Source organism: Neltuma alba, unplaced genomic scaffold, assembly GCF_004799145.2.
Source record: "Neltuma alba isolate B1F8T4 unplaced genomic scaffold, ASM479914v2 tig00012937_pilon, whole genome shotgun sequence".
Taxonomy (NCBI): Eukaryota; Viridiplantae; Streptophyta; class Magnoliopsida; order Fabales; family Fabaceae; genus Neltuma; species Neltuma alba.
In genome coordinates, this window is record NW_021637303.1 from 200,971 (window position 1) to 213,885 (window position 12,915).

Here is a 12,915-nt window from a genome sequence, read left to right on the forward strand (position 1 = left end):
GCTGCGTATAGATATCTTCTTATTGAAAGTAATCTTATTCGAGATACTGTTGAATACTAAATCTAAGTGTTTTTGTCAACAAGGATTCAAACTTTGGTTTATGATATTGCGAGGAACTGGCCCATTCCACCTGGGGAGTGAAATTTACTTGATCCTAAAAAATGATTATTACTTTTAATTAATCCAGGTGTCATATCGGTGGCTTTTCATTGTTTTTAGAAATTTTTTCAAACAGAAAATAAATACAATAAAATGGTAGTCCCATGGAGCTATTTAATTTAAAATTTTAAATATAGAATATTTGAATTAATCGTCATTGTAATGTTCAAGATTATTTATATAATACTGTTGTGTGCTTGTTTTAGATAAAAATGGAATTGATCTATATGTAAAGTATAACTCCTTATGCTATTTTTTTAAGTTAACACTCTAATTTTTGCAAATAATGTTTTTAATCTTTTTATTTTTTTAAAATTAATCCTATAAGTACAAAGCTTGAAGAAACTTGTTAAAAAACACAATTTGGGTTGCAAATTTCAGTTTCTCTTATAAAATATGAAAGAGGACTTATAGATCATTATCAAATGATAAAAACTTTATTTCTAACTGCTAAGCCGGAAAATGATAAACAGAGAATTGTTAAATCTTAAGAGATAGTTCGTAAAAATGGTAGGAAACAATCTTAAATGGATATATAAAATTTGAAGGTTTTTTTTTTTTGTGGAAAAAAGAAAGAAATGAGCTGTAACATGCATGTGTAAATTAGAGGTAAGTACTTATAAATAATACTCCATCGATCACTTTTTTCAAGACCTTCATATACTAACAAAGCAATTAAGTCCTTTAGGATTTTTTAGTAATAAACAAAACTTGGGAAATTTATTTGGGACTAATTGTGTGCCTCCTTTTTATTTCTCCCTTTTCCCTTTGCGCCCTTTTATTCCTTTTTTCCGTCCCAGCTTAAAAGGTTGGATTTTAATTTTTTTATAGCATGCTTTCTGACATTTTTTTTAAAATCCAAGTCTTGGACTTGGACCCCCTCTCGCCACGGTTCAGCTCAAAGCAATCGCCGATCAGGTGGAAGCTTCACCCTTCTCTCGAATCTTCACAATTTGTGCCCGCCGCATTTTTCTGCCCATATAAATTCGTGTTTTGTTCCCGTGGTTTGACTCTGAATTGGTCCCACACCCCCATTCAATTATCAAAACCTCTGATGCCTCAGATCTGATCAGTTCAACTTCTACGCAAATCCAAGCCCCAGTATCAGCCTTCCGTAACGTTTTCGCTTCTTCACCATGACAACGCCACCGCTCAAGGCCGTGACTCTGACCCATGTTCGGTACCAAAGGGGTGATCAGCTGGGTCACTTTCTGGCCTGGGTGGCGCTAGTCCCGGTCTTCATCAGCTTCGGTGGCTTCGTTTCTCATTTCATCTTTCGTCGCGAGCTCCAGGGAATGTTCTTCGCTCTCGGCCTTCTCATTTCCCAATTCATCAACGAGTTCATCAAGACATCGGTTCAACAAGCGCGTCCCGAGACGTGTGCTTTGCTGGAGATGTGCGATTCACATGGATGGCCCTCGAGTCATTCTCAGTACATGTTCTTCTTTGCCATCTACTTCACTCTCTTGACTAGCAAAGGGATCGGTTTTTGGGATTCGAAGAACAACATGTTCCTGAATTTTATAACATGGTCTCTGGCACTCCTAACCATGTATTCTCGGGTTTATCTGGGTTACCACACGGTGGCTCAGGTTTTTGCTGGAGCTACCTTGGGAATTTTCCTCGGGGCGTCATGGTTTTGGGTCGTTAATTCTATTTTAATTCAGTACTTCCCTGCTATCGAAGAGAGCGCATTTGGAAGGCGGTTCTTTATTAAGGATACTTCCCATATCCATAATGTGTTGAAGTTTGAGTATGACAATGCCAGGGCTGCAAGAGAAAATATGGTGTCCAACTCTAAATCTGACTGATTCTTGGAAGATAAAGAGGTACTTTGGTATACAAGCTTGTGTCCTTTTTCTTCAGTTAAGAGAAAAAAATCAAAGTCCAGGTTTCCTTGCCTTTGCTTTGCTAAGAATGTTGAATTTAGGATGTTTCTGCACGTCTATAATGTTTTGAAGAGACTTTTCATCCCTTCTAATTGATGGACTCGTAAGTTATTGGTGCTATCTTGATCAGGAGATTTGCCAGATGTTCCACTATAGATGAGATGAGTAGTTTGAGCTGGGGATTTTTCTGTTAGCTTTAAAATTCTACTGACTAAGCAGCTTAGTTCATCTTTTGTGCTTTATTTTCTCAGATACCATGCCTCTTGATTTGAGAGTTATTTGTTATTAATTATATGTTTGGATTCAGGAGATTGTGGAATGAAAGGGAAATTAGACTCTCTGTTACGAAATCCACTGACCTCCTGCATCCTGTGGGGGCTGAATAAAATTTAATTCCTTACATAATAAATGTGATCCGAAATATTTAGTCAATCCTTTAATCGGATGGCTTGTGGAATTCTCTAGTGATCACATTTACAGCTTTTGCTGCGTCGCTGTCGAGCATAACATAGCAAAAACCCTTGTCCCAGCAGATATATTTATTTCTGTTTAGTGTAAAGAAACTAGTATTAGGGGCATGCAAAAGTTTCTAGTTTATTTGTTAGGTTTTGACCTCAAGTCTACTTTTCCATTCAATTGTCACCTGGTTCCAGAACAAAAGGCGTGAGTTTAGTTTTAAAATATATTATGCTACCTCCAGTTCTTTTAATTGTCTTTTTTTCCCCTCCCTATTTACATGTCAATTTTAAAAGTTCAAAATAACACTAGTTACTATTTCTCCAATTATACTATTATCTTCACTTCGCTAACTTTAATTATGGGAAGTAAACTGTTTGATACTGGGTGAGATAAGAATATGTCTTCTTCTTTTTTTTGTTTTTGGGACATAGAACTCTCTGAAAATGGCAGTGTGTGTAAAGTCTTTGGAGTCCATGATAGGGAATCTCATTGAGGAAACGGAACTTTATAGATGCTTGTGTACAGGTAGGATGTGGTAAACTATTTATGCTGTGTTCTGTGATGGTTTGGCATATGGGGCCTGTTGTTCGTTCAATTATTGGGAAACTCCTTGGATGACGGTGAAGTATGTCATGCAATTGAGCCCTGCAATTTTGTTTGTGGAACTGGGGATATTTGTTGTAAAAAGTGGGAAAAAGTGGTTCGATTGCGAGAGAACCTTTTATGAAGTGAAGGAAACTGTGAACTAGCACAGCAGCACACAACACCAGAAACGCTTTAATTCATAGAATTTCCATGGTGTGGTCCTGCATGGAAGGAGCCATAATCTTTTTCTTAATTTGACAGCTGCAAGGAAGTTTAGAAGGAAACAACAATAATGACTATCCTGTTCTTTGCCAATGGTTGTCTTGCACTTTGAAATGAACTCTCCCATCCCGTTCGTAGCTGTCCAATTTAGCAGTAAGACTGCTGTGTGACACCTCAAATCTCTATATAAATGCTAACTTCACCCTGCCTCAGCCATCTTATTTCCCAATGTGGTTATGGATGTGGTAATTAATTAACAGTAGCAATAGTTCAAGGAAGGAAAGCATATCTGAGCTTTGATGCGTAGGACGATGGTCTCTTGGTTTATTATTTCCTTGAGCAGCGTTAATAACATCATCATTAGCCCTGTAGATGACATCTTTCCCCTCCTTATTTTTGTTAATTAAGTTTCTATCCAGTGTAAAAAAGGGAAGAAATATTCAAAATCATGTGGTGCATGGAATGGCTTTCTCTATTTTTAGGTTTGCTTATTTTGTTCATGTCGTAATAATTGCATTTCCACTTGTTCCTTTTGCCAGGTTGACTGCTGTCACAGCTCCAAATTTACGTACCAGGATAAGTTTTCGCTGGTGTTGGTGGCATTCTTTAATATTTATCATTTCTTTGGTGTATATCAGTTGAAGCCATAGACTCAGGGGAAATCAAGGGGCATCTTATTCATATTAGTGCGGAGAGCCTCACAGCATACACTATGCTTTCAGAACTTCTATAAAGGCTGGTGTAGATGCTATTCATAGACGCTGGGAATATTTTATCTTGTTTATTAGTTGGGTGGTTTAAGCAAGGTTGAAAACACGATTACGAAGAAAATCCGTAGAGTGATGCTGGGAAGTTGTAACTTTACTTATAATATTGCCTTAATGGAATGTTCACGTGGACAATCTAGTTTTCTTAGGGTCCATTGCTTATAGCATCTATCATTCGCCGTTGCGGTTACGGATGCGTGTGATGTGCTGGTTTTAGTGGTTTTCTCGTTTGTATTGCTGTAAAAAACCAGTCTTTTGCCGAAGGTCGATGCAAACAGTAACGTCCCAAGTTTTAGTTTGTTGGGGGTCTCTATAAGCATTAAGCAAGGCATTTCGGTGCTTATATGATATGTAGATTTAAATACCTGGTGGCAGCTGCAATGCTGAGTATTCTCCTACGGTGATACTGCGCACTCGATCAGGGATATCAAATTTATAGCTTATCAAGGAGCCAAACATGCCCGAATTCATGACTGACACTTGGAACTTCTCTTTTTTCATCGTCCTCTTTTGTTTGTTCTCTTCGGATTTCCATATGGCCTCGGCGTCACGCCTTAACTTACATTGAACTTTTTGTTACCTTTTCAGTAAGAATCGCGAGTCATCATTTATGCCGGGTCACAATCCCATTTAATATAAACCTTTAGATGATGTTTTCAAACCAAATTAGCTATCATATTAATGTATGTTCGGTGGAAAAGTAATGATCCTATTCTGTTATCCTGTCTGGTTAAATGAACATGCGGGTGTTATCTATCTTATAAAAGGGGGAAAAAGATTTGATTCCCATGTGCCAGCCATCCCTCTGTAACTACATGCAGTCTTCGACTAAAAATAGCGGTGTTAGTATCACAGTAAGCAAATTAGATGGTTTATGTACATTTTTTTACACTTTAATTTAATTTCTTGAAACTTGTAACTGAATATGCGTTTCTCTCTTTGACCCATTCATATAATCTAGTGAGCATACTTAATTGGGAAAATCTTTATAAAAAAAAAGACTGTTGAATTTTAAAATTTTAATTCAGTATCGGTTGCTATATTTATAAAAAAAAAAGACTACTCTAAAAAAAATAAATGATAACATATTTTTATAGTAATTTCTGATTTAGAATTTTGAAATTCAACTCTTATTCTTTTAGATTTTTCTTACTTAATTCATATAATACAATCTAGTGAGTGAAAAAAATTTGAAAAATTAATGTTTACAAGATTCAAGTTGTATTGTTTCTACTTTTAAATATAAAAAAAAAAACTAGGCTAAAATTGGAGAAGTGAGCAGTAAGACTTGTACGAGTGAAGGCAATGGAATCCATTGACGGTTAGGCAGGAAAAGAGGAATCAGGGAACGTTCATCGGGGACTGTGGTAGACCAAGAAGCGAAGGCAGCGGAAGGAAGTCCAAAATCGAAATGATCCAACAATGGGAAGAAGCGGGAAGCACGTGACAGCGAAGCTGCCGACATCAAATCACACAACATTGCGCTGCTCTTTTCCCTTCACTCAATGGCATTACCACACTCTACTTCCATGCTTCCCACTTCTCTCCGCTGATGCTATTCCTACCGCCCTCTGCTAATTCTGGGGTCTCTTTCGCCAATCACCAGATCCCTTTTCTTCATTATCACTATGTGGCAGGTTCTCTTAGCTGCTGCTGTTGGCGGATCCACTGGTTTCATCGCTAACCACTTTCTCACTCAAACCAAGCAATGCGCCCATAATCACGACGACTCTGGGATAACATTTGAAAACCCAAATTCTCAGCCTCCTGTAGCTACTGATGGTTGTTCGGGATCTGGAATTGAAACCAACTCAGACACACCAGATGGGATCTTCAGGTTTTCTAGTTCGGAATCTCTGAGGAAACATGGGCTTCGATCTCGGGCCAGTGATTCTCGACAGAAACCCTTGTTCAGGCGCCGACGGTCCAAGGACGGAGTCAAAATTGCAAAGATGGAGCAGAAATGTGAGGTACAGGCGCGATCGGAGCAGAGTAGGGATGGAAAGCGATTATCTTTTTGCTTGAAGAGGAGGAAGACGATCAAGAACGTAGCCGGGAAAACTGGATTTTGTTCTTCCAAAGGTATGATTATTCTTTTCCTCGTTGATGATTTTTCGCCTTTTGGCAAAAATATGGTGGGTTTAGGGAGATGTTACCTATCAATGCTGTCTGTTTATGCTATCATACCACCAGTTATTTGCTAGGAATTTTTCGCTTTCAATATTTTTGCTCTTCCATTTAAAATCTTAATTTCGTGTCTATTGTGAATCTTGCTGTTCACTTCTTTTCTTCGTTGAAACCAGACGTTTCGTACGTGATTGATTGTTAGCTGCTGTATGATAACTCATGCTTGCAGCTTATTGCTGTTTTTTTTTTTTTTTAATCCCTTTTTCAATGGATGCTTTTAGGCTTCCTGGAGTTACCGAGACACGCGGCATTGTTCTTTTAGATGTTATTTGTTCCTTTTTCTCCATAAGATCAGACTCTAATTCTCTTAATATAAATTTGAATTTTCCTTTTGCAAAATAAAATGAACTTGATGTCATGTTGTACTGCTTCAGATGGCTCTTTATTTGGTTGGGGACTGGGCTTTGGAATCATGTATATGATGTCAACTGGAAAATCTGAGATCAGTAAGGTGAACAAGACTATGGATGAGACGGCTAAAGCAGTTCAGGAATTAAAATCTGAGCTCCACAGAAGAAGATCATCACGTACGCGGAAAATTTCAGATTCTGTTGACCATAATGACTCGCCCAAGTTAAGTGATCGGAATGAAATGATGCGGAGGAAGACAAGCAGTGAGGTTAGACACACTGATGCCAGAATTCCGAGTCTTCCTGCTGCAAGTGATGATGGTGAATGTGGAAGCAGTGCTCTTACTGAAGAGTCAGGTCAACCAGTTCCGGAAATGGATCAACTGGAAGCAGAACTTGAGCTTGAACTTCAAAAGCTTCCTGGCTGTACTCTTGACAGTCCTTCCCTTGAAGAAATGAGACCCAAACTGCACGAGGTGAATTTCTTGGATATCCTGGCACTGGTCTCATTCATGAACATATTCCTCCTATTTCCTTGCAGTATTCATTTCTCTCAGCTTTAGACGAGATAATTATGTTCCCAGATCCTATGGGATAATTTTTTCCTTTTCCAGAACTACTTTGGCTTTTCTGCCGTGGGTAATTTGTGCTGCTTTAGTTTTTTGCTCTTTTATCTTCCGTGGTTCAATGTGGGTTTGACAGAAATTCCATTGCAGCTCCAAGTTGGGGATGATGGGTGTGATGGAACTGAATTCCAGGGAGTATTAGCACCTGAATTGAGTCAGAGACTAAACCACTTGCTGATAGAACGGCAGGAAGACCAGATTGCAGAGCTGGAATCTGAACTGGATTTAGCTCAGTCGAAACTCCATGAGAAGGAAGCTGAACTCCAGGCACTGAAGGACACTGTCAGACGCCTTTCTGAGATATCTCTATCCACGCTTTCAGGCACTGCTATCTTTCGTTTATAATTTGCCTTATTTCCTTAGCAAATTGAAGCATCTTTAGTGGATGTTGTCTCAGTAATATTTGTCATTGTGTTTTGTGTCTACAGATGATGAAACTGATGCTGGCTGTGATAAAAAAGGAAGCAGCGTTAGAGGCGCCAACAACATGGACTGTGCGTCAAAGCAATGCGTGGCTGGGGTCAAAAGACCTATTGATTCTGAGGCATGTGCATATTATTACCTGAAATGACTCCGTTCGTGGTGGGATATGTAGGAGCAATTGAAAGGACATGTAGTCTAAGTAAGTAAGTGACTTGTAGTTGACGATTATTCTGTCTGGATGGCCTTTCTGAGGATAAAAGGGGGCCTGCCTGGCTAAGTTTTAGAGAGCAGAATTGCAAGAAATAATATACCATAACCCTCGTCGAGAAGCAGAGAATGGAGGAAAACTGGGGTTTTAAGAAGGGGCAGCTATCTAGATTGGACCCAATGGTTGGGCCTTGTTTGTATATTCCTTTGATAGATATTTATATTTATTATAAATGCAAAATTCTAGCAGTCTCGTATACTGATAGCTTCGTAGAACAGTAAAATGTAACGGTGACCCATTTTCACAATATAAAGTTGCAACCCATATAATATGTGGATTAGACATTAAAAATTGATTTATCTGACGATTCATATGGCCTTTTTACTTTATAGGACTTCCAATAGTGTTTGATAACACGATGGAAAGCCACGTTATCACTTATCAGACATGTAAAACTCATATTTTCAATCTTGTTGATTGTGAAGCCAGTTGCCAGAGAACTGTTTGCTTCTTGTTCTCTTGCGTGTGATCACTAACTGCTTCCTTCACTTGTACAGGCACCCCATCACTATAATTCACCTTAAAACACCGATAAAATATCTTTGATTATATTTGCTACGCATCTTATTGAATAAAAAAAAAGCAGTAAATAAAAATAGCATTTGTATTTTTCCATTAAAAGAGTGTTTAGGTAACTTTAAAAGTGCTTTTAAAATGTATTTTTTCTCAAATCAAGAAAAGCTCTTTTATATATTGTAAAATTATTTTTAAAATTATGATTTGGTTTCCATCCAAACATCTAGTAAGTTAAATTAACATTACACTAAAAAAGTTAAAATTATCTTAATTTTGGTACATTCTGTTTCCCTCGATTTTTGGAAGCCTGCCAAAGTTAGCTCAACATTTCTGAGCCACTCACTTGATTTGGGCCTTAATTTCTCTTATGCTTAGGCTCGGTTTTCTGTTCTGGAAGAACGTGATTTGTGATGTTGGACGAGAGGGAAAAAAACAGACACAAACCTCCAAAATAACGTCATTTGATTTGGCATTTGAAAGGAATTAGGAAGGCTGTATTGCATGAATTCAGCCATTTTGATCTGACGTGAGGACACTGACATGATTTCTCCGTTATGCTTTGGGTATCATCAATTGTTGGATAAAAGGTTAAGCAACCTATTCTAACAACTTGTGATCACCAAGACAACATCTGACATTCAAGTTCAGACATCATTATTCCATGTTGATGAAGCATTCCTCTCATATAACTCATGTACTCTGCTAGTCGGAATGGCGTGTCATTGCTTTGGAGCTTGGGCCAATATGATAGAGAAAGGAGTGAAGGAGGCAAAGAGCGGTAAATAGAAGGCGGAGGGGAATGAAGTAACAGTAACTTTGATTGATTGCTTCGCAGTTTGGACACTATTCAGTGCCCATCAATCAATCACCAATGAACGGCCGCGCCTCTTTGATTCAATGCCACACTCAATCACTCCCATCATATTAACTAGTTCCTTGGACAAATCCCCATCTCTTTTGCTAAATCACACTCCCTTCTTGCAAAGGAATCCTCTTTTATTATGTATATTAGGGTTATATTACGGTGGCCAGGCCTCACGAAATTTTAGAAGATTTCTTACATTTTTCTTAATATTTTATATAAATTGAGTATTGATAACATTATGGAAAAATACGATAAAGTACCAGTTAAATTTTAAAATGGTAAATAAGTAATTTTGATATATTTTAATAGGAGTGTGCATGGACCATATTGGATCGGGTTTGTTATCAACCTGAAGTCTAATTCAGCAAAGATCTTAGGCTAAAAAAATAACTCAAAGTCTGGTCTAGTTTAGCACCAACCTGAGGTCGAGTTAGACTGGATTTGATCCTCTAGAGTGTCTAGACCAGACCTCAATTTATTTTTTTAAAAAAAATTTCTTCAATAAGAAGCAAGATTGTAATTTACTATATAAAATTTGTACATATTTTGATCCAAACTTTATCAAATTTGATCATTCTCTTTCAATTTCTCAATAATGTCATGTTTTATTTAGTAATCATCATTAATATAGATATTATATTGCAGAAAATATATACACGTGCTCATTACTTAGAAAGTCAATAGATAAATCTTGAATAGACAAAAAATCTTATGTAGAATAATTAAAACAAATTAAAATTATATAAATAATAGTTAAAAAATTTTTAAAAAGGGGTTAGACTGGACTGAACCAACTAGTTTAAGGGGCCAGTCCCTAGTTTAGTCTAGGCTGATGAGACCAGTCTGGTTCAATCTGGTCCAATCTTGTTTCAGGCCTATTTTTTCTGGACCGGACTAGATCAGGTTGAAATTTTAAGGGTGTATGTATAATTATTACAAATACAATCAAAACCATTATTAGAGTCAACATTACCTTTTTATCTTTTTAAAATTTAATAGGTAATTTTTTGTTATTTTTTCTAAAATTAATAATTTTGAGGGTGTATGTATTACTTTGACAGATTCTATGCATTCCCCAGGCCTATCACGCATATGACCAAATATGCTTTGTTTTTTTTGTTGCGATTTTTGTTATTATAAAGTTTTCTGGCCAATCTAAGTTACCCATACTGAGAGATACTAATTTGAATTAAATTAACATAAGCAATATGTATAAGAAACATTTTAAAAAATGATTATACTTTTGGAAAGAAACTAAATCCCTAGGGAGATAATATACAGTTAAACATTAGTTAAAGGATAAAAAATGAGAGGAATAAAAGAGGGGAGGGCAAAACCGAGGAGAAACGAACAAACTGGAAATCATAGAGGGAACCACCCACCCGTGCAACGGCGAAATAAAAATAAGAGACTCGTAACTCCATCCCAACAAATATTTGCGGAAGCTTCTTCCCTAAAAATTATGTCATAACTCCCCTCCTCCTCCACCATTATCTTCTTCTTCTTCTGCCTTTCACTGCCCAACATCCTCTTCCTTGGCTCTCTTCCCTCCGAAACACCTTTCGTCGTCGTCCCCTCTTTAATTTCTTCTATTGCCCCACTGCCGCCATGAATATGAAGTCTTCTTCCAAACCCATTTCCAGTCCCGGTCGGCCCGATAAGTTCCCTCCACCTCTGATGCGATTCTTAAGAACCAACGTCGCCAGTCGGAGCCGAGGCAGGTCAAGGTCAAGCCCCATGTTCGTCAGGAAAAGGACCACTGCCATTGATTCTCAAGAACCTTCTTCCCCCAAGGTCACCTGCATGGGCCAAGTCCGAGTTAGACGTTCCTCCAAACATCATCATGCCGCCGCTAAACGGAATCGAAATAACGGCGACACGAGTCCCACCAGATGCAGCCGCCGCTGCTGGTGGTTCCGGGATGGTCTCTGTTGCTGCCGTCTCGCCGCTAAAATCAGGCCCAGCTCCTGCCACTGCCACTGCCCCTCCAAGCCCCTTTGGCCCAACTGTAGCTTCTTATTCAGTTTTCGAAGTAAAAGAACTAAGGTGAGACAAGATTCAGCTATAAGTCAATTGAATCTCAGGGAGAGGTACAATGAAGAGACGCAGCATGGAGATTACGAATTAGAGGAAGAGGGATTCCAAGAACGAGCTGACGCGAATGCGAATGAGGATGTTCCTGTGCCGACCACGCCACCCAAAAACGCCTTGCTATTGACTAGATGTAGATCAGCCCCATACAGATCTTCATCTTTGGCTTCTAGGTTCTGGGGTTCGCCATTGGATAATGAAGAAACAGAGGAGGGGCAGAAAACAGAGCAGCAAAATGGACAGCAGACCGAACACGAGAAAACTACCTCCCAGATAGAATCAGTTTCAGATAAAGAAGGGAGATTGGATCCGAGAGCAGAGGAAGAGCCTGGGTTTTTCAAAGGGCTTGAAGATACAGTCAAAGAGAGAATTATCAAATCCGAAAACGCTCGAGACTTGAAGAGGTGGGATGGAGGGGGAGACTCTGCACGTCCTCTCATACTCACAAGGTGCAAATCGGAGCCGGCAAGGACCTCTCAGAAACTTGATCCTGAGATAAATTTCTGGAAAAAGAGAAGGCTGGGTTTGGCTGGTTCAAGCTCGCCGCATTATTTGTAATTAACCAATTCCCAACTCCATTACTCTGCATATAACTTGTTTTAATTTAGTTTCCCATGATGGTCACTAGCTGTAGATGAGTACATAATAGTCATAAAAAGTCGTCTTCCCCTGATACAGTCACTGTTCGGACATCTGGGGCTGTACGAGAGAATCTCCATAGCTCTGTGAGTGACATCAAAAGGGCAAATTTCATCAGGAGTACATAGAAAGAAAAAACACAGAAATGGTTGTAGCGGGTGTGAATTCATAACATTTCATATCATAAACTGTGTCAGTCAGGGGTGTGGAGGTAACCGTACTTGACTGTGTTTGTAGAGAAGAAACTAAAACGATGTTGCGAAAATAAAGAACGTCTCTTGCTGATCTCTGGTTTTGCTTTTTATCTGCATTTTTTTGTGTTGGTTTGTCCAACGGTTCATGTCATCGAACTTCGTCCATTTCAAAAGTACCTTTGGATCCTCTGACCCACTTTCCCCACCCGGTGGTGTAAACGGGGACTGCAAACACAGTTACTTTATTGTATGTTTATTGCTTTTGTGACTCTGAGGCCAGCCGCTTTTCAATCTTCCGTGATCTCAGGTGTACATTTGCTTTAGTTAATATTAAATGCGTGTTTGGCATAACATTTATCCAAAGCTCTGTAGTTTTCAACTCATTATAGTTTAGACCAAATTTCCTTTCCCATTGATCACTGCACATGTTTGTACCTGAGTCCAACTAGGGTGAGATCCAGCAATGGACTTGAAAATTTTAAAAAACCATAACAAACTAAAACAATATGAAACGGTCAAACGAGGGCAAGTAAGTGACGTACTTCTCCTTCGGGCTTCGGGTTTCAAATATACTTGGCGGCGTGTTTTGCTATGAGAGCCAGTGATCTAAGGAGTAAAATAGCACTTCTACTGTAGCTAAGGTAGATCAAATTTGAGAGTTGATATTGATTCCAT

At 38.5% G+C, this 12,915-nt stretch overlaps 3 protein-coding genes across 3 annotated transcripts; all 3 read left to right on the forward strand.

Annotated features, from left to right (window-relative positions):
- The first annotated feature begins 1,084 nt into the window (after positions 1–1,084).
- LOC114732776 (lipid phosphate phosphatase gamma) lies at positions 1,085–4,376 on the forward strand. Its single transcript, XM_028920110.1, has 2 exons — positions 1,085–1,988; positions 3,854–4,376. The coding sequence occupies exon 1, from the start codon at positions 1,296–1,298 to the stop codon at positions 1,968–1,970; it is 675 nt and encodes a 224-aa protein (XP_028775943.1). The 5' UTR covers positions 1,085–1,295; the 3' UTR covers positions 1,971–1,988; positions 3,854–4,376.
- Positions 4,377–5,447: 1,071 nt separating this feature from the next.
- On the forward strand, positions 5,448–8,226 carry LOC114732785 (uncharacterized). The gene is made up of 4 exons (XM_028920122.1): positions 5,448–6,163; positions 6,643–7,094; positions 7,335–7,566; positions 7,673–8,226. Exons 1-4 carry the CDS (start codon positions 5,710–5,712, stop codon positions 7,813–7,815), a joined length of 1,281 nt encoding a protein of 426 aa, XP_028775955.1. The 5' UTR covers positions 5,448–5,709; the 3' UTR covers positions 7,816–8,226.
- Positions 8,227–10,924: 2,698 nt separating this feature from the next.
- Positions 10,925–12,517, forward strand: LOC114732810 (uncharacterized). Its single transcript, XM_028920171.1, has 2 exons — positions 10,925–11,961; positions 12,086–12,517. Exons 1-2 carry the CDS (start codon positions 10,925–10,927, stop codon positions 12,126–12,128), a joined length of 1,080 nt encoding a protein of 359 aa, XP_028776004.1. The 3' UTR covers positions 12,129–12,517.
- Positions 12,518–12,915: the final 398 nt, after the last annotated feature.

Bases quoted from the DNA above. Each gene is read 5' to 3' on its own strand.
- LOC114732776 (XM_028920110.1), top strand. From the start codon at position 1,296: ATGACAACGCCACCGCTCAAGGCCGTGACTCTGACCCATGTTCGGTAC.
- LOC114732785 (XM_028920122.1), top strand. From the start codon at position 5,710: ATGTGGCAGGTTCTCTTAGCTGCTGCTGTTGGCGGATCCACTGGTTTC. The intron at 7,095-7,334 runs GTGAATTTCTTG...ATTCCATTGCAG, and splicing joins TGAGACCCAAACTGCACGAG to CTCCAAGTTGGGGATGATGG. The intron at 7,567-7,672 runs GCACTGCTATCT...TTGTGTCTACAG, and splicing joins ATCTCTATCCACGCTTTCAG to ATGATGAAACTGATGCTGGC.
- LOC114732810 (XM_028920171.1), top strand. From the start codon at position 10,925: ATGAATATGAAGTCTTCTTCCAAACCCATTTCCAGTCCCGGTCGGCCC. The intron at 11,962-12,085 runs GTAATTAACCAA...CCCCTGATACAG, and splicing joins TCAAGCTCGCCGCATTATTT to TCACTGTTCGGACATCTGGG.